This window comes from Arvicanthis niloticus, chromosome 20, assembly GCF_011762505.2.
Source record: "Arvicanthis niloticus isolate mArvNil1 chromosome 20, mArvNil1.pat.X, whole genome shotgun sequence".
Classification (NCBI taxonomy): domain Eukaryota; kingdom Metazoa; phylum Chordata; class Mammalia; order Rodentia; family Muridae; genus Arvicanthis; species Arvicanthis niloticus.
The window spans coordinates 26,231,784-26,250,486 of record NC_047677.1 but is presented as its reverse complement, the minus strand read 5'-3'; the positions used below and the strand labels follow the sequence as shown (position 1 = coordinate 26,250,486).

Sequence of the window (18,703 nt, the reverse complement as noted above, 5' to 3'; positions counted from 1 at the left end):
CGCTCACTATGTAGCTGAGGTGGGCCTGAAGTCCAGATCCTCCAAAGTGCCCACGCCCCCTGCAGGTCAGTGGAGGAAGAGTCACCCCCAGTGGTAAAGGCTTCTGTAGAAAGGGATCTCAGATGTCTGTCACTCTTGGGTGTTTCCTTAGGTTCCCCACTTTTTTTTCCTCAAAAAGAAAACGAAAACAAAGCAGGTCTGCTCCTTAACCCCCACTCTGCTCTGTCCTGCCCTTCAGAGCACCGGAGCCATCTTCAGCTCTCTCCTGAACTTTGATCTCAGAGTCTCCCAAAAGTTTCTCTTCTGCAGGTTTGGCATCTGAATTGCCCCTCCGCACACACCTGCTCTGAGTGAGAGAGTTGGCCTCGCTCATTGCCACCAAATAGCTTCAAGTTCTCTCTGAGTCTCTCCACCTAGGTCAGGAGGCCAAGTTCATCCTGCAGGTGCATCCTGCTCAGAAAGTATTGAGGGGGATCAGGGGGTGGTAGGGCATCCCAGGGAACGAGGCGGGGGCGGGGGGCGGGGGACGACGGGGAGATTCTCCCAGGTCTAAGGCGGTGGATAACAACAGGGAGTCAGGCAGGACCTGTTCCAAAGCCTCACTTTTTGCACTTTGCAATTGGACGCCTGCAGTTATTGTGGTATGCCAGGCAGAGGCGTGCGTGGGGTGGCGGGGCCGGTGAGAGGAGTCAGAAAACCCGGAAGCGCTGAGCGGGGCGGGGCGAGCTGAGAAGGGGAGGGCGGGGCTGGGAGAGCAAGGGCGGAGCCCGGCCTGGCTGAGCTCTCGTCGCAGTGGCCCAGCGCCTGGGACCCGGTGGAGGTAGCAGCGGCAGCGACAGTAAGTGCGGTGCAGTGGCCCCCATGCTAGGCTGGGTCTCCCCTTCCTGAGGCTGAACCTAGCCTCCCCGGCACACTCTCTCTGGTCCTGCGTGTGGGGACAGATCAGCCCGAAGGATCCAGAAGGCTTTGCGGGTCCGGATCGGATGCCAAAGCTGCCTCTGTAGAGAGGACTTGTCTTAGTCTACTGTTGCTCGCTCTTGGTCCCCAGCCTGTGCCCTCAGGAGCCATCGAAGCACACGGGCTGGCCAGGCATGTTCTCAGTCCCCAGATTCCCACTCTTTCCAGTTCTGATTGGTCCTTACCCCAGTACCCCAGGCAGGGGCAGGGGCAGCCTGACCCGGGGAGGTTCTCGGCCACCTCTCCTTCCTTTGTCTTTCTCTATTCATCCAAAGCCACAGCTACCTTTTATAAAGAGTAATAAGGCTTCGCTCAGTCCACTGCACCGCCCGTGACCCGGTTAGAGAGGATCCCTGGCAACTTCAGATGCTTGGTCAAGGCTGAATGGTCCTTGATGAATAGACACAGTAGCTGAGAAGGGACTTCGGCCCTGTGTGGGTCTGGGTAACCCATGCTGAGTGGCTGGGCCCTGCACCCACCCTCCTAGCCTGAACTTCTGGAAACGGAATGGCTCCTTGCCAGTTCTCTGATGGTTTATGGTTATCTTTCACATTTAAAAAAAAAAAAAAAACTGTGTGTGTGTGTATGTGTGTATGTTTGTGTATCTGTGTGCGCAGTTCTTTCAGGTGCCCACAAGAGACCATTGTATCTACTAGAGCAGGAGTTAAACGCAGTTGAGCTACCTGACTAGGGTGCTGGGAACTGAACTCAGGTTTTTTGAAAGAACAGCAAGCACTCTGCATTGATGAGACATCTCTCCAGATTCTGTTTACATTAAAAAACAAAAAAACAAAAAAACAAAACAAAACAAAAAAAACCACCAAACAATCATTTTAAGCACTTTGCATGGGGGCCCTGTCTAGTGGTCATCTTTGGTCTTTGTGTGAACTAAGGCTATAGAAGGGCCCTGCTCAGCCTGACAGGACACTGTAGAACCTCCCCCCAGCCTGCCTGCCCCAGGCCACAGCTGCAGTAGTCAGGATCTGTTCATTCAGCAGTGTTGATGTGGGGCAGTCCCCTTGGCCCATCTCTGCTCATTGCCTCTTGCTGCAGGAAGCCTTCAGGAGGGAGGGCTTTGGGGACTTGCAACCAGCAGACAGAGTCACATTCCCAGAGTATCCCTGGTGGGGATGAGGCAGGGGAATCCCCGGGAGGGGGGTGGCATTCAGACAGCGTGACTGTATCATTTCATGCCACCGTGACCTAGACATGTGGCTTGAACTTTCTGAGCCTCAGATTCCTCAGCGCCTAACACCCGGCTGTCATAGCTCACACACTGGGTGTCACTGGCACTCTGAAGTCCTGCAGTTGTTTCTTAGTGAGATAGGGTCTCACTTAGCCCAGGTTAGCCTTTAAACTCTCTATGTAGCAGGGCTGACCTTGAATCCTGATCTTGCTGCCTCCACCTCCAGAGTGTTACTGGGTTGCAGATGTACCTGCACGAGTCTGCCACTATTCCTGGCCTAACTTGATTGAACAGCAGACACACATTGTTCAAATTCAAAGGCGCAGAAACACAATAATAGTTAACAATGAAGCTCCTTCCCTGTCCCAGTCTCCCTCCAAAGACACCCACTGTTGGAAGACCTCCCTGTACCTTCCAGCGTATGCTTGCTGCCATCAAGGGTTCTGACTTATATGTAAATGCATTTAGCCCAGGCTTGCCTTTCTGCACTGCTTGTCTTAGTCTACACCTGCGGTGATGTTCACACTGCCTGATGTGTTGACTGTGTTGTCCTTGCATAGTTGGAATGACCTCTGAAGTCACTACAGTTATCATAGCCTGTTCTTCTTCTAGCTTGATTTTTGTCTTTCTTCCTGATCCCAAGACTGGAAGCTCGCCAGCCAGACTTTGGAGACAGGATAGACCCAGCATGGATGAGAGATGTCCCCAGTCTGGATGCACACTCGCTCACCTGCCCTGTCTGTGCCTCTCTCTGTCCTCACAGTGGCCTTTGTCTCTGAGGACAATGAATACCACAGCTCAAATGCTGTCTACAGAGCCCCGAGCAACCATCACGAAGCTGACCAGGAAGCTCTACTGGGGAAACTACTAGACTACCCAGCCCCAGGCCTGCAGAGGCCAGAGGACCGCTTCAATGGTGCCTATATTATCTTCTTCAGCCTGGGAATTGGGGGCCTACTGCCCTGGAACTTTTTTGTCACTGCCAAGGAGTACTGGGCATTTAAACTCCGAAACTGCTCCAGTCCAGCGTCTGGGGAGGACCCTGAGAACGCGGACATCCTGGTAAGGGTTGTTTCCCTCACAAGGGGGAGGGGAGCAGGCAGGCCAGAGCCAGGCCATCCTTAGAGGTGGGTACTCAAGGGAGGCCATTTACATGCTCAGAATCTGAGTGTTGATGCAGAGCTGTGTGCACACAGTAATAGAATCCACTGGGTCTTAGACCCTGCCTTGTGTGGTACTGAGGTCTTGTCTCATGGCTCCTGAGGCCGACGGGATGGAGATGGGCAGACCCAGTCCATACTTCAGATTGCCTGCTGTTGTCCGTGGGAGGAGGGTGGGCATGAGGGCTCTCTACGCTGTGGGGTAGTGCATGTAAGAACACAAGATTCCTGTCCCCAGCAATTTGAAAGTGTGACTCTTACAACATTAAGGCAGCTGTGAACTCACAGAAAATTCCAAACAGCAGTAGCTAAGACAAGGGGAGGTCATTTTTCTGTCACATTCAACTTCGGACAGGTGGGTTGCTTTGACACATGTAGTTCTTGAGTCCAGGGTCACCTCATAGTCCAAGACAGCTGTTGAAGCTCCAGTCATTATATCTTTAGGGTGAGGGGAAGGAGGGAATGCCTGTTGCTTGTAAGAATACTTCCTAGAAAGTGTACCTTCCCTCTCTTTACATCCTATTGGTCCAAATTCAATCATGTGACTCTGTCAGTTACAGAGAAGACTGGGAAATGTAGTCTTTTTGTGTGTCCTACCACTTAAAACCAAGACTTCACATATATTAACATGCCCTGCACACACACACACACACACACACACACACACACACACGGGGTGGGAGTGGGGAAGAGAGAGAGAGAGAGAGAGAGAGAGGCCAAATATAGTCATTAAGCATAGTTTTATAACATCCTTGCTATACTGGAGCCTCAATAGGCTCTATGCTGGAGACAGAGCGTACTGGTCTATTTACCATGGTTTGCAGAAAAGTACCACAGGCCAGGTAGGGGATGATTGTTCTGAAGAATGGAAGATTATTTTGGCTCTTGGTTATGGCTCTAGGTTGAGAGACTGTGTCTGGTGATGGCTTTCTTGTTAGTGGCATTTTTCAGGTGGCACAAAGCATCTTGTGATGAGGAAAGATGAAGATGTGTGTGTATGTGAGTCTGGTCCCCTCTGCCTTCTCATAAAGCTACCAGGATTCACCTGGGGGTGGGGGAGGCTCCATCCCGTGACTGACTACAATCCCCTCTTGACGTCATAGCTGGATTCAGTTTCCCTCCTCTTAACCCATCCCGGTGGGGAATGTATTTCTGTATAGGAAAGTTTGGGGCACACTCAGACCATATGCCAACTATAACCCAGGGGGAGCAGGGCCCTGGGGACACACTCGGGTCACTGTGTTCTGGGGCAGCTGGGTTAGAAGAGTGAGCAGGAATCTCCCCAGGAAGGAGGGACTGACTTCAAAGTCTTTTGTTTTCTTCTCCTGTTCTGAGGATACAGAGCCCCTATAGGTCACCATGGCAACCTTCCCTCCATGAGGGCCATGGTTGTGTGTGTCTGTTGGCCCTAAGGAAAGCCATGCCATTGTAGGGGCCAAGGTCCAGACCTAGTACAGGAGGAGGGTTCAAAGGATCCTGAATGCCTGGTGAAGGGATCTGTCAAGAGTGGTTCTTCCGTGGCCTGGGGACAGAGCTGGCTTGTAAGCACAGGAGGCTGATACCGTTAAGCTATGTCTTCCTCTTCCACAGGTCCCTCAGGGACAAGAAGGGATGTGCTAGCAGACCTCAGCAGACCCTCCAGTGACCCCAGAGGTGGCTTAGTTTTGGGTGGGGAAAGCCACACAGTGACTGATACCTGTGAGCGTCACTCCAGGGTCCCATTTCACACGTGCCTGAATCATTCGCTTCCAGAACTACCCATGGCACCAAGCCCAGGGATTCCGATTGATTTAGCTGAAATCCAGGGACATTGGTGTCTAAGGTTTTACATGACTGCTGCATATCCCTCGCCCCGCCCATGTCATCCTGACGCGTGGAAGGGGACTGTTTCTGCATGCCTGTGGATTCATAGGAGGCTCCAGGGACTGCATATGTGCACCTGAAGAGCCCCGGGGACAGACCACCGTGACTTAGAGTACCACTGCCCCCATGTAGGACTGTGGGATCAGGAGCAGCCTGAAAACCTGTTGGAGAAAGGCCCTATTCCACCCCAATCCTGGAGTCAGGGCTTAATTTTTAACATGGGTGGCTGATGGGCACTGCGAACTTCAGGATTCTCCCCCTGAACACGGCCTTTGGATCCTGCACTCTCTGTTTACCTTGTGTATATACTGGCCATTTTGCTGTCCCAGCGTGGCTGTGACCATGAGGGCCATTCTTATATGTCACGTGATAAGGCCAGGCCCAACCATCCCAGGCATTGTGTAATCAGCCTCTCCGGCATCCTTCGGGACTGGTCTCATTCTTTCATGGACTAAGGACACAAGCCATCCAGCTTTCTGCAGGCCTCTGGGACTGACAGCACTTTCTCCAGAACCTCTCTGCCTGTCCGTCCATCTGTCTGTTTCCCCAGGCCAGGTCTAGGCTACATGTACACCTGTCCCACCCGCCATCGTCAGGCCTGTCTGCCAGAGAAGGACCAGGGTGCTTGCAGCCCTTCCCAGCTGCAAGCACTTAGCGTTCCAGGTCCTGCTAGGATACTTTATTGCCGCTCTCAAGTACTGGCAGGTGCAGGCATAGTACCTGCCTGCTGCCCGCAGCTCCTGGCTCTTGGCATCAGAGATGAGAGACCTGTCACCCCTCGATTCATGGGCCAGGCTGGGGAAGCAAGCATGCTGCGGGGCTCTCTGCATTTGATGGGGCTGTTTTTTCTTTGCCTCCTCGTCTGTGGAACCCGTTGCTACCCATCACCCCCCTGCTCTCTCCCTCATCTTGCTCATGGCCCCGCTCTGCCCTGTGTCCTGAGGGCCACTGAGAGAGGAGGGCAGACAGCCTGTTCCTCTTCAGGCTTCCTCCAGCGTGTTGCTAGGATGGAGGAATCTGGCCCAATAGGAATGTTGACAGCCTTTCCCATCCGTCCTCTTCCTTCAGGGCATCTCCTAACCACCCCCGGCTCATTTCCTTCTGCCTATGGCAGGTCTGGAGTCAGTTTAGAAAGCTTAGTGCCTTCTCTGCCCTCTTTGTTCTCGAGAGTGAGAACCTCAGATTAAGCCAATGGGGTGGGGCTGGGGGAGTTTGGGGCATCCACCCTGAACCAAAACCATCAGAGCACCAATAGACCAATTGCCATGAAAGGGTAGCTCGGGGTGGGGGTGTCAGGGTGTCAGCTTTGTGGGTTCTGGTTTCCTAGACCCACCAGACAATCCGGGGTGACACAGACTTTCTCTTACAGCCCTGAAAGATCTGAGTAACCTCTCATGGAGACAGAAAGCCAGAAGCTCTGAGAGGTTAAGCAACCAGCCCAAGATCACACAGCAAGGCAGGGCTGGAGAGAATGGCACTGGGAAATGTGGGTGGATGAATGATCACTGGCTGGATGCACCCTGAGAGGGCTGTGTGGGAGGCTGCTGTGGGCTGTGGCCAGGCTGCCTTCTCACTTGTTTTGAAGCCCAAGAGACCTGAGCCCTGCCCTTGGGCTCCGCCCCTGGTCCCAGACTGTCAGTGACCTTTATCAGCATCCTTACTGCTGTGTCTGAGGCTGTGTGTGTCTGTGTGTGTCTGTGTGTGACTGTGTGTGACTGTGTGTGTCTGTGTGTGTCTGTGTGTGACTATGTGTGACTGTGTGTGTCTGTGTGTGACTGTGTGTGTGACTGTGTGTGTCTGTGTGTGTCTGTGTGTGACTGTGTGTTTGTGTGTGACTTTGTGTGAATGTGTGTCTGTGTGTCTGTGTATGTGTCTATGTGTGTGACTCTGTGTGTGACTGTGTGTGACTGTGTATGACTGTGTGTCTGTATGTTTGTGTGTGACTGTGTGTGTAACTATGTGTATCTGTGTGTGTGACTGTATGTGTCTGTGTGTGTCTGTGTGTGTATATGGCTCTGTGTGTGTCCGACTGTGTGTGTGTGTCTGACTCTGTGTGTGTATATGTCTCTGTGTGTATCTGACTGTGTGTGACTGTGTGTCTGTGTGTGTGTCTGAATGTGTGTGTGACTGTCTGTGTCTGTGTGTGTCTGAGTGTGTGTGTCTGTGTGTGTTTGTGTGTGTGACTATGTGTCTGACTGTGTGAGTATGTGTGTGTGTGACTTATGTGTGTGAATATGTGTATTGTGTGTCTGACTGTGTATATATGTGTGTGTGTCTGACTGTGTGTGTATGTGTGAGACTGTGTGTGTGTGTGGTGTTGTGGGTGGTGTGTGTGTGACTGTGTGTGTGTGGTGTTGTGGGTAGTGTGTGTGTGTGTGTGTGACTCTGTGTGTGTGTGGGGGTGTGGTATTGTGTGTGTGTGTGTGTGTGTGTGTGGTCCTTCCAGCTGGGAGGACTCCTTGCTGCTTTCAGCCCCTGCTGCAGCCTAGATGTTCTCCTAGGCCAAGAACAGCAAAATCAGTCCCCTTCTGCCACAGATGGGACAGCAACAGTTCAGTTCCATGGGTGTTCCCTGAGAACCTCTCTCTAGGTCACAGGTTTACCTCTGTGCCCTCAGAGTCACGGTGCTTCTCCTTCAAGGTCTCCCCATTAAGCCCAGGGTGTCAAGCCAAGCTTGGGTGAGCCTGGTCCAGCCTCCCTAGACAGCAAGGGATGTAGGATCCAGATGACCGGGAGGATCGCCTTCTCCCTGCACTCTCAGACCTCAGGAAGTACACTGGGAAGCATCTGGTTGGTGCTAGGCATGTGGTAATATGTCACAAGGATGTCTGGCGTGGGTTATCATGTGGTCCAGGAGGGAAACAGATCTGAGATCACTGGCCAGCCCACCTTTCAGATGGGTTGGTATAGATGTTAAATGAGTCTTCTCCCTAGGGAAGGCCAAGTTGACCTGGTTCAGTAGGTGTGTGGGGGGCCCATTCCATATTTACAACCTACTGGTCCTGCTCCAACTGCCTACCTACAGGACAGTACCGCACAGGAGCTGCCCATATAATTAAAGACAGGCACTCCACTCCAGGGTTAAAAGGAACCAGGATGAACTGACTTCAAAAAGAGGAACTGGAGAATGGGTTAGCAGACAGCTTGTTGGAGATCTGCTGACTGTTACCGAGTCCCCGCCATGCTGCTTGAACCCACCCACGCCATGATTTACCACCCATCATCCATAGAATACCTTGACGGATTACTGTTTCATCCCCAATTTCCAGACAGGAAAACTGAGACTCCCAGGTTTGAGGCCACCAGCCCAAAGTCATTTGCTAACAAGTGACAGAACTGAGATTTAGACCAGGCTAGAGCCCCTGCCAAAATCACCATGTCCTGACTGTCCCTGTCTCGCCACAGTGGAGTCACCAGGGAGTTGCTACAAACTACCCACCCACCCAGTTCTGACTCACTTGGGCATACACATGCACAAGTTTGTAGCCAGGGAAGAACCAAGATCAAAGTCAAACAGCACTTAGTGGGGTAAAAAGCAATTATCATTAAATAGGCCGTGCTATAGAGTCAGAGAGGCAGGGAGTCTCCTCCAAGATCTCTGTCCAGTGAAAGTCAAGTTGCCGAACCTGGCGGGTGAGTGGCAGGCAAACCTATTTCCTGCTTGGAGAACTAGAACAACCCTACCTGGAAGTCCAAGGAATGACCTCTGCTAAAGTAGAGAGCCTGGGAGTCCTGACCCTTACATAGCAAGGGGGCTGGGGGCCGGGGCTGGGTACTGGGGGCTGGGTACTGGGGGCTGGGGGCTGGGGCCGGGGCTGGGTACTGGGGGCTGGGGGGCGGGGAAGGCTTGATTAATGTAAGTGCATTGAGCTTAGTTGATTTTTCAGTATATCTGCGTTGTCTCCAAGCTATGTCAGACAGAGATGGTCTTAGGTCTCTTAACCCTGTCTCACCGATGCTCACTATCGGTGGGACTGGGGAGCCTATGAAGTGTGTCTAGGAAGAGGGCTATATACTCCTCTTCCTGTTTCCAGGGCTTAAGGACAGAAGCAGCGGGGCCTATGGGGCCTCAGGATAGGTATCGTCTGAGGGCAACAAAAGCAAGATCATAGGAAGGCCTGAGAAAGGAAGGGGCGCTTTGGCCTCCTGCCTTCCATGAACCTCTGTGAGGTTTGGACAGGCCCAGGAACCTCCCCTGTCAGAAGAAGGGAGAAAAGTTCGGGATCATTTGTATCATTGGTTCTCTGTATGTGGGAGAAAGCAGAGCCCGTGCTGCCTCCTGGGCCCTACTATCTGCTGTGTGACAAGGATGTGACATGCTCTGTGGCCCTAGGTCTCTGAGCCCGTGGCGTGTACACACGGCGCTCTGAAACCATGAGGAAGAAGGCCTGACATTTTTACCACATATGTCCTGAGGCCTTCACTGAAGCAGGCCACAGCAGCAGCTGGTACCCTGCACCAGGCAGAGCCTCCATGAGCACTATCTCCTGGTCCTGTGTCACTGATGGGTAGCAGCTCTGCTACTGTCACCCAGACTGAGCAGATGCAGGAAGTTACGCCCAGTAACCATACGTGACACCTGGGGCTAAGCCAAGGACGCTGTAAGTCATCCCCGCTTTTAATTCCCCAGCCCTCCGTGTCTGCAGTTTTAAATGTCTCCACTTCTTTTTGATGATAATACTCACTTCACAAGGCAAAACCAATGTGCACAACAAAGCTGCACTTCCGGAAGTGCTGTCTGTGTGTAACAATGTAACAACTCCTCCAGCCTAGCTTGGCCAGTTAGGCCTATGTGTAATCCCAGGTACTCAGGAGGCAGAGGCAAGTTCAGGGCCAGTCTGGGTAATTTAGTGAGACCCTGTCTTAAAATAAGAAGCAAAAGTAGGGCTGGGGAGTGGACACAGTGATAGAGCATTTGCCTTAGTGTGTGAGAGGTCCTAGGTTTGACCCGCAGTAAAACATAAGCTAAGCCACTGAGCAAGTAAAGCCCCTCTGTGTGTGCAGATGTGGGGGGCAGCATATAGTAGTTTGTACCAGGCAGGATGGGCATAGTCTGCCCTTGGATTTGACCCTGGGCCAGTGTCCTTGGGGACTTTGGGGAGTGGAGATGGTACTTAGCCTGCTGGGGGTGTTTACTAAGTTAACAGGAGCAGGACTATGCCATTGGAGCTGACGGAGAGACAGCTCAGAGGTTAAGAACACTTGGTACTCTTACAGCGGAGGACCCACGTGGTGTCTTACAGCTATCTGTAAGTCCAGTTCCAGGGAATCCAACACCTTCTTCTGGCCTCTGTGGATACCAGGAATGCATGTAGCTCTGTCTGTCTGTCTGTCTGTCTGTCTGTCTCTCTCTCTCTCTCTCTCTCTCTCTCTCTCTCTCTCAATATAAATACTTTAAAAAAAACCATGTGAAGAGAAAAAGAGGGAGGCCAGAGGAGAGGGCCCCAGAAAATGGTACATTGGTAAGTGTCTTAGTTAGGGTTTTACTGCTGTGAACAGACACAATCACCAAGGCAACTCTTATAAAGGTGAACACTTAATTGGGGCTGGCTTACAGGTTCTGAGGTTCAGTCCATTATCATCATGGCAGCAAGCATGGCAGCATCCAGGCAGACATGGTGAGGAAGGAGCTGAGAGTTTTATATCTTGTTCAGAAGGTAAAAGACCCCTGAGAGGGGAGACCCTCACTCAAGTCTCGGGATGTCACGGCCACCCAGTAATTCACAAGACACTGATCTAGATGCAATCAGCAAGAGGTATATTTCGGGATCAACCAGCTGATGGTCACGCCATCAGCAGGAGCAACTCACGAAGGAGCAGAGGAATTGACCCAGTGGCCCGGGGGAGGGGGACTTTTACAGGGTAAAACCACAAACCAGGGGGTTGGGGGGTAACCAAGGGAACATCAAGAATGCAATCTCTTTCAACCATTCATCTTGTGGTCAGCTAGTTCCTGGAACCACCCAGATGACTTGCATCTTTCTTTGTACCATTCACCTTGTGGAACGTGTCTCCTGCTTTGGGCCTTCCCCACCCGCAGGTGGGTTCTCTTCCCTGAGGTCTGAGGAATGTTAATCAGCCTCTCCTTTCCTCTCCTAAATGTTAATCCAGCAAGTGTCCTCTGACTCGGGAGTAATGTACTCCTCCAGGAATGCAGAATGTATCCCAGGGCAGTGAATTCTAAGACCTAAAAATCTCACATTTAGTTCTGCTTTCTTTGTGGAACTAGTGAACCGGCTGGCCTACATTTTTGGCTCAGGTCTAGGGGTCATAAAAACTTTTTATACTTTTCATAAGTTTTCTATATCTTTCAAAGGGAAACAGGAAAAGACTGGCTTCCAGGCAGCTAGGATAAGGGTCTTAAATCCCATGCCCATGGTGACGCACTTCCTCCAGCAAGGCCACACCTCCTAATAGTGCCCTGCCTGGGCCAAGCATATTCAAACCACCACAGTAAGAAAGGCAGGTGGCAAAAAGAAAATAGGGTAAGATAGAACTCTGGCATAGAGCCATCCCATTGCTTCCTAGACTGTCACAGGCTGTCACAGGCCTATAATGTGATGGCAGATGCCTCCTGCCATTGTGTGGTGAGAGGGTAGGGTATATGAGGAACCTGCTGGAGGCTGCTCAGATGAATAGGGATACAGCGCACATCAGTGTTAGGTGGGGTACCTGGTCCTATCCTGCAGACTCACCTCCCAAGGTGCAGATGTGGCCAGCTGTCAGAGGTACCAGACCTGCAAGACTGTTCCCAGTATAGGGATACTAGTGTTTTAGAGACAGGCAGATTTCTTGACATGGATTCCTTCCCAAATGGAAGAGGGGTAGTCTGTTTGATCGTGTACTTTTTAAAAGTCAGGTTCTAAACACAAACTCCAAACTGAACTAAGGCACCTGCCTGAGCCAGGCCACTCCTCAAGAGGAGATAGCAGTGGTCAGCAGGCTGCAAGGGACGCTAGCTATCTGCCATAGAGTGTGGGTAGGTGTCCATCAGGCATAAGGGTCAGCTGCCTGACTCCATTCCAGTTCCCCATCGCTTGGCCTGTGTGGATGGCCGCTGTAAGCCATCTATAAAAATCCAGAACCCAAACCGAGTCATTTTTAAGTTCCCATGTCTCCTCTCTGTTACTAACCACAGTCCAGCCAGCATATGGTTCCCAGCGTGTGACACCTGGGATACCCCCCCCCCCAACTTATATTCCAGTGCTTCCTCCTTACGTGAAGCTGTTATCCACATCTCTGGCCCCTTCTGCAGCTCTCCCTCCCTCTTTATCCCTTCCCACCTGCTCACCATCCCTGCCCCACCTGTATGGCCACCCAGGCCCCTCCATCCCTTCCTGCCCCCCACCTCTCTCTGTCCATCTTCAATGTTATTTCTTTTTGAATATATCTTTAGACTCTAGAGACAATCTCCCCAGCACGATAGAAGGAAGCCTGGGCCATGGCGGTCTTTTTAATGTGGTTGATCATTGTGAGGAAGCTGAGAGCAAAGCTCTCTAGAGGCTTGCACAAACGCCAAGTACTTTTCTTTTTAAGGATTTATTTGTTTGTTTTGTATATACATATACATATACATATACATATACATATACATATACATATACATATGAGTACACGGTTGCTGTCTTCAGACACACCAGAAGAGGGCATCCGATCCCATTACAGATGATTGTGAGTCACCATGTGGTTGCTGGGAATTGAACTCAAGACCTCTGAAAGAGCAGCCAGTGCTCCTAACCGCTAAGCCATCTCTCCAGCCCCAAAGTACTTAAGGGCAGTCTTTGGCTGAGAAAGTTCTGCAGGGACAGTGGAGGGTCTGGGTTTCCATTAGACTGTCAGTGGTGTGTAAGTGTGTGTGTATGTATGTTTGTGTTGTTTCTGTGTGTGAGTGAGTCTGTGTGTGTCTGAGTGCGTGTGTCTGTGTATATGTCTTGTGTATATCTGTGCGAGTGTATGTGTGTGTATGTCTGTGAGTGAGTATGTCTGTGTGAGTATGTGTGTGTCTGTGTGAGTGTGTGTGTCTGTGTGTATGTCTTGTGTGTTTCTGTGTGTGTATATGTGAGTGTGTGTATATGTGTGTGTGCTTATGGGTCTCTGTGTGAGTGTGTCTGTGTGTGTCTATGTGTGAGTGAATATGTCTGTGTGAGTGTGTGTCTCTGTGTATATGTGTCTGTGAGTATGTGTATGTGTCTGTGCATGAGTATTGTGTGTGTCTGCTGTGTATGAGTGTGTGTGTGTGTGTGTACCTGAATCCAGTCACAACCTGTAGCTTTGACCCCACATGAATCTTCAGAGAAGTTTGTTGCCACAATGAAAATGCTGTGGGTGTAGGAGGAAGCACCTGTCAGGGCTACCAGAGAGGCCCAGAACAGCCGTGTCTCAGGCATGGCCCTTGTCCCTCACTGACGCCTCTACCCCACCTAAGGTCTATGGAAGCTGCCCTGTGCAGACATGGCTCAATGGGTTATAAGGATTTTCTAAGAAGGCCACCTTCCTATGTCCCCATGGCTTAGGAGAAAGAGAGACAGGCAGACTTGGACACTCATGGTGACTGTCTCTGGGGTGTGTGTATGTGTGTGTGTGTGTGTGTGTGTGTGTGTGTGTATGTGTGTTTCTCAGACTTCTTTTTCTCTGGTCCTTCCTTCTGTGCCCCCACCCCGCACCCAGAGCCACTGTTTGGCTGTTTCCGGTGCAGGAGGAATAGAAAGAGGAACAGGAGAGATGCTGGCTTGTCCTACTGGGGCCTTGGCAGGGGTGGGGTGGGGTGAAGTGGGGTGGGTAGAAAGAACACTGCTGTTCTATTCCTCCTCCTGAGGCAGGAGGACCATGGTTTGGGAGAGGCAGCCTTGGTTTCTGTGTTTCAACCTTATTAGTGACTAGGAGCTTCATGTCCATCTTTAAGAGTAAAGAAATTAGCCAGACAGCAGTGGTGCACACCTTTAATCCGAGCACTTGGGAGGCAGAGGCAGAAGGATCTCAAGTTCAAGGCCAGCCTAGCCTACAGAGTGAATTCTAGGAAAGCCAGGGTTACAGAGAGAAACCTTGTTTTGAAAACAAACAAACAAACAAACAGAGTGAAGAGGGCTGGAGAGACAAGGACCTGAGGTCAGAGTCCCAGCACCCACATAAAAAAGCTAACACTAACAGTATGTGTGTAACTGCAGCCTCGAGGGGTTTGAGATGAGAGAATCTGTGGTACTTGCCGGCCAGTCTAGCCAAATCTGTGAGCTCCAGGTTCAGTGGGAGACCCTGACTCAAAAATAAAATGGACACCTGGCATTGACCTCTGACCTTCACGCTCACAAATACACACATGTGTGTACACACCCATAAGAACACATGCCATCCATGTGTATATATGTGTAAAATGAGAGGAGACCAGGCCTCAGGATACTCAGTAAAGCTACCATCTCAGGCAGGAGTGACAGGAAGGACCACATCCCCATGTTTACAGAAGGATGAGGGTCACCCTTAGCCCTTGGACTGCCTCTAGCCGGCCTGTGTTGATGATTAACAGGCCTAGGTACAAATCAGGTTGTACAGAGTTGGGAGGTATGTGTGGATACCAAAAGATGGGGCAGGTGTTTCTCTCCAACTCCACCGCCTACCAAACTGGGAGGCTGGAGCCAAGGCTCCAGGGAAGAGCATTCCTGACATCTTGCAGCCTCCGGGGACTTTGGACCCTTGGCATCCCTGGGTCTGTCTTCACCTCCCCAACCTTGTGTGCACAGCCTTTTAATGTGTGCCCCATGCCTTGGATATGGAGCTCACCTCTCTTCATTTTAGCCAGATCCAGGGCTTCCTTTCCAAATCAGGGCTTACCTCAGGGCTCTAAGGCTACCCTAGGGTCGGAGCAGGGCTCCTGGACCCACTGTAGAAGGTGTGACCAATGATACCAGGAGCATGAGGTTAGAGATGACCTGGCTGTGGGGACCTTGGGACCCAATGCACGAACAGTTTCCCAGGGCATCCTGGGAAGAAGGCAGGCAGAGCTGCCTACAGAGCTGCCTACAGAGAAGGCTTTCTAGGAATTCTAAGGGAACGGGTAAGGATCTGGTGGGGGGAAGGGAGTCAAAGTACTTTTTTTTTTTTTTTTGCTCTTGACCCACAGAGAAGGAAGAGCCAGCCAGCCCTGAAGGAAGCAGAAATTGCCATCCAGGCAGTCTTGTGCAATGGCTCAGCAGCAGAGGGAGGAGAGACAGTGCTTCCTTCTGGTGGGGAGGTGCAAAGGAGTGCTCCTGCCTCTATGCAGACAGGGAAAGTATCTTTAGCCCAAAATAGCCCAAGGAGTCAAGGGACCCAGCGCTGAGGGAACCATTTGATGGAGGTTCCCCATCCTTAGGGACCTATGGTGACATATGGCTGGTTGCAGTTTTTTGAGGCTTCCCTGTCTGATTTCAGCTCAAGCTTGTTCTCTCCTTTGGACCCCCAGCTTCCTCCCCCCACTTGGAAGTGGCACAGCCTTTGAGCTTCCCCGTGTCCCAGGCCCATGTCTCCTCAGGAGCCCAGGAAACCACTGTCTTCCCTCTGTTTACTTCTCACTTTGTTCAGACAGGAGTGGACAACTGTTCCAGGATGAGGGTACATTCTTAACATCCCAGGCCATGGAGCCAGACAGCTGAAGGCAGGAGCCTGCATGGCCAATCGTTCTTGGCTGCAGCCCGCTCACTGCTGCTAATTTCATGGCCCTGTGATCCAGGTAACGCTCTGCCGCCCTGAGCTACCATCCCCAGGCTGGAATCACTTTCCTTACCCTGCAGGAGCCCAGCTGCCTCCTCCACTGCAGACTGGAGGTGGGGGCCACACAGAACTGTTCAGTGACAGTAGCTTCAGACACAGAGGCTGCTGAGGCTCGTGACTAATGGACTCTGCTTATATCAAAGGGCCCAAATGGCATTCCGAGGAGAGAATTTTACCCAAGGCCTGCCAGAGATAAACGGGCTCCTTTCAGGGGCTCCCTGCCCAGAGAAACCTTCTTACCTGGACCCTGAGCCCAGAATCAGATTCTTCCAGAAGAGCAGCTTAGCACGGGGCCTCTCAGCGAGGTGGCTGGAGGAAGTTCTCTGCTGGAAAATGGCCTCACATCTGGCCGGCTGGCTCCGCTAGGCTTTTGAATTTCATTTGAAGAGTGGTCCTCTGGTTCCTAGTTTTCACACTGGAGGACAGCAGATGAAAATGGTTTTCCTTATCACACTGCTAGTGAAGTGAGTACCCCCTGCCCTGGCCAGGAGTGGTCTGTCCACACTCATGGGCCATTGGGAGGCTGCTGGTACCAGCTACCCCTCAGCCAGGCTCTGTCCATAGTTGGGGGTCTGTCCCACACCTACCGGGGAGGTTTGGGGGCTGCTGACACCATGGAGAAGAAACTTAGAAATCTGCCCACTATTGTTCATCATGCTATCTTCAGTCCAGCATGGTTTTGTGGTACTGGGCACAGAGCATAGAGTCTCACGTATGCCAGGCATGCACTCTGCCACTGAGCCACACCCCAGCCTGTCTCCTCTTGAAGTGATCTCTGCTTAACCACTGACCATGTCCATTCATCCCCTGGGGCCAATCAAGGCAAGAGTTTTCTTTTTAATACTGTGTAGAGCTCTTAGCCTGTGTAAATGCCCAGGATACGAGGAAAGACAATGCCCATATTCTTGGTCACGGTGCAGACAGAGAGAAGAGGTATCAAACCCTAACATTTGCTGCCTTGGGGCAGAAGAACATGACAGTCTCTACAGAAAGAAGTGTAGCTTGCATAGATAGACTACGAGAACCTCTTGAAAGGCTTGTTTTGTAAGCATACATGATTTGCCGAAGAATGGTACCCTGGACTCAAATAGTATATAACTGCAAAGAGTGTGTTATTCTGCAGAAGTTCAGCATGCTGGGGTCTCCCCATTGCCAAGATAGAGAGACAACCAAGTGAGCTTGCAAGCCTGATTTAAAGCACATTAGGGAATTCCGGGTGGGTGACCTCTATGTTAATCTGCTTGGTTCATCTCTGTGGACATTCCATTACCAGGCTGTGTGGGCTGGACACTTGCTGAGGCTGTCTGGGAACTGTTACTGAGGAAGTAGCTGAGGAAGTCTGGGAACTGCTGCTGACCCGTTGTCCTTGCCTCAGGCCTGGTGGCGGGGCAGCTTCTGAGGGCAGAACTTGCCCAGTTCTTGGAGACAGATTTAGGCCTAGTCTCCTGAACTAACTGCCCATTTGAAGCCTGTCATGGAGTCAGCCTAACCTCAGTGTCACTGAGGCAGGCAATACACTGTGGCCATGATAGAGTATGGACTCGTGAAACTTGTGCGGATTACAGAGTAAGATGGCGGGTGTCCCTCAGAAGTTCCACGTGGGAAGTGCCTGTCACCATCATCAGGCGTGCATCTCTGAAACGTAGCCGCCATGCGTGGTAAAGTGTGAACCCCAGTAAACAGCTCTGAGTGTCAGCCTCCTTGCCCGCCATCTTGTTTGGGCCACTGTGTCTTTGTTGTTTGTCTCTGAATATGCCAGGCCAGCTGGCCCATGAGAATCCTGGCTCCATCTCCCGGCTCCCCGGCTGAGCCTTAGGGTTACAGACATGTGCTTCAGACCCAGTTTTACCTGGGTTCTCAGTTGAACCAGGTCTTTTTAGTTTGTCTTGTTTTGTTTTATGGGCTCCAAACAAGCTAGAGTTACCAGAGGAATCTCAATTGAGAAAACGCCTCCCTCGGATCGCCTGTAAGCAAGCTTGGAGGGACATTTTTTTTAGTGATTGATGTGGCAGGGCCCAACCCACTGGATCAGTGTGACCCCTGGGTAGGGTGGTCCTGTATGGTATAAGAAAGCAGTAGCCTGAGCAAGCCATGAGGAGGAGTAAGCCAGTAAGAGGAGTTCCTCTATGGCCTCTGTCAGTGCCTGCCTCCAGGTTCCTACCCTGATGCCCACTCAGTGGTGCAGTATGACCTGGGCCTTGAAAGATGAATTAACCCTTTCCTCCCCCACATGATGGTGATGGTGTTTCTCATAGCAACTGGTGTGTTTATAAAAACAGAAAGAGAGTATGTTCTGTGGCTGTGTGGCGAGGTATGGGAGAAGAGGATGTCTCCTCGGGCCCATGCGGAGGCATCCCTTCCCCCTGAGGGACCAGTCATGAGACAGTATAGTATAGGATAGTTTACTCAGGGAATGGGGAGGGGAGTTAAGAGAGTAGTAGAGGCAGAGAGAGAGAGAGAGAGAGAGAGAGAGAGAGAGAGAGAGAGAGAGAGAGAAAGAAGAGAAGAGAAGAGAAGTAGAGGCCGGCCATGAGCACATGGAGAGAGGGAGAAGGGAAAGGGGACAGAGGGATCAAGAGAGAGCAAGAGCAAGAGAGAGAGGAGGGGGCAAGCAGCCCCTACCTGGCTGTTGCCATATAACTGGAGAGGAGCACACCTGGCTCTTGCCACGCACTTGGGGGTGGGGGTTAGACAGAATGCTAACAGCCAACAGTAACCCTAACTAAGATATGGGGATTTACCCACTGGGCCATCTCCCTTATCCCAGCCTTGGGCTTCTAATTTGTAAAAAAAAAAA

At 51.4% G+C, this 18,703-nt stretch overlaps 1 protein-coding gene across 2 annotated transcripts in view; it reads left to right on the top strand.

Moving 5' to 3' along the window:
• Nucleotides 1–740: 740 nt before the first annotated feature.
• The window catches only part of Slc29a3 (solute carrier family 29 member 3), a 39,277-nt gene continuing 21,314 nt past the window's right edge, over nucleotides 741–18,703 (top strand). Inside the window, exons 1-2 of one of the 2 annotated variants that reach the window (XM_076917228.1) lie at nucleotides 741–838; nucleotides 2,787–3,205. In XM_076917228.1, coding sequence (XP_076773343.1) covers nucleotides 2,843–3,205 — 363 coding nt within the window. In that variant the 5' untranslated portion in view covers nucleotides 741–838; nucleotides 2,787–2,842. The remainder of the gene's footprint in view (nucleotides 839–2,786; nucleotides 3,206–18,703) is intronic. The other variant, XM_034523732.2, reaches the window with a different exon arrangement.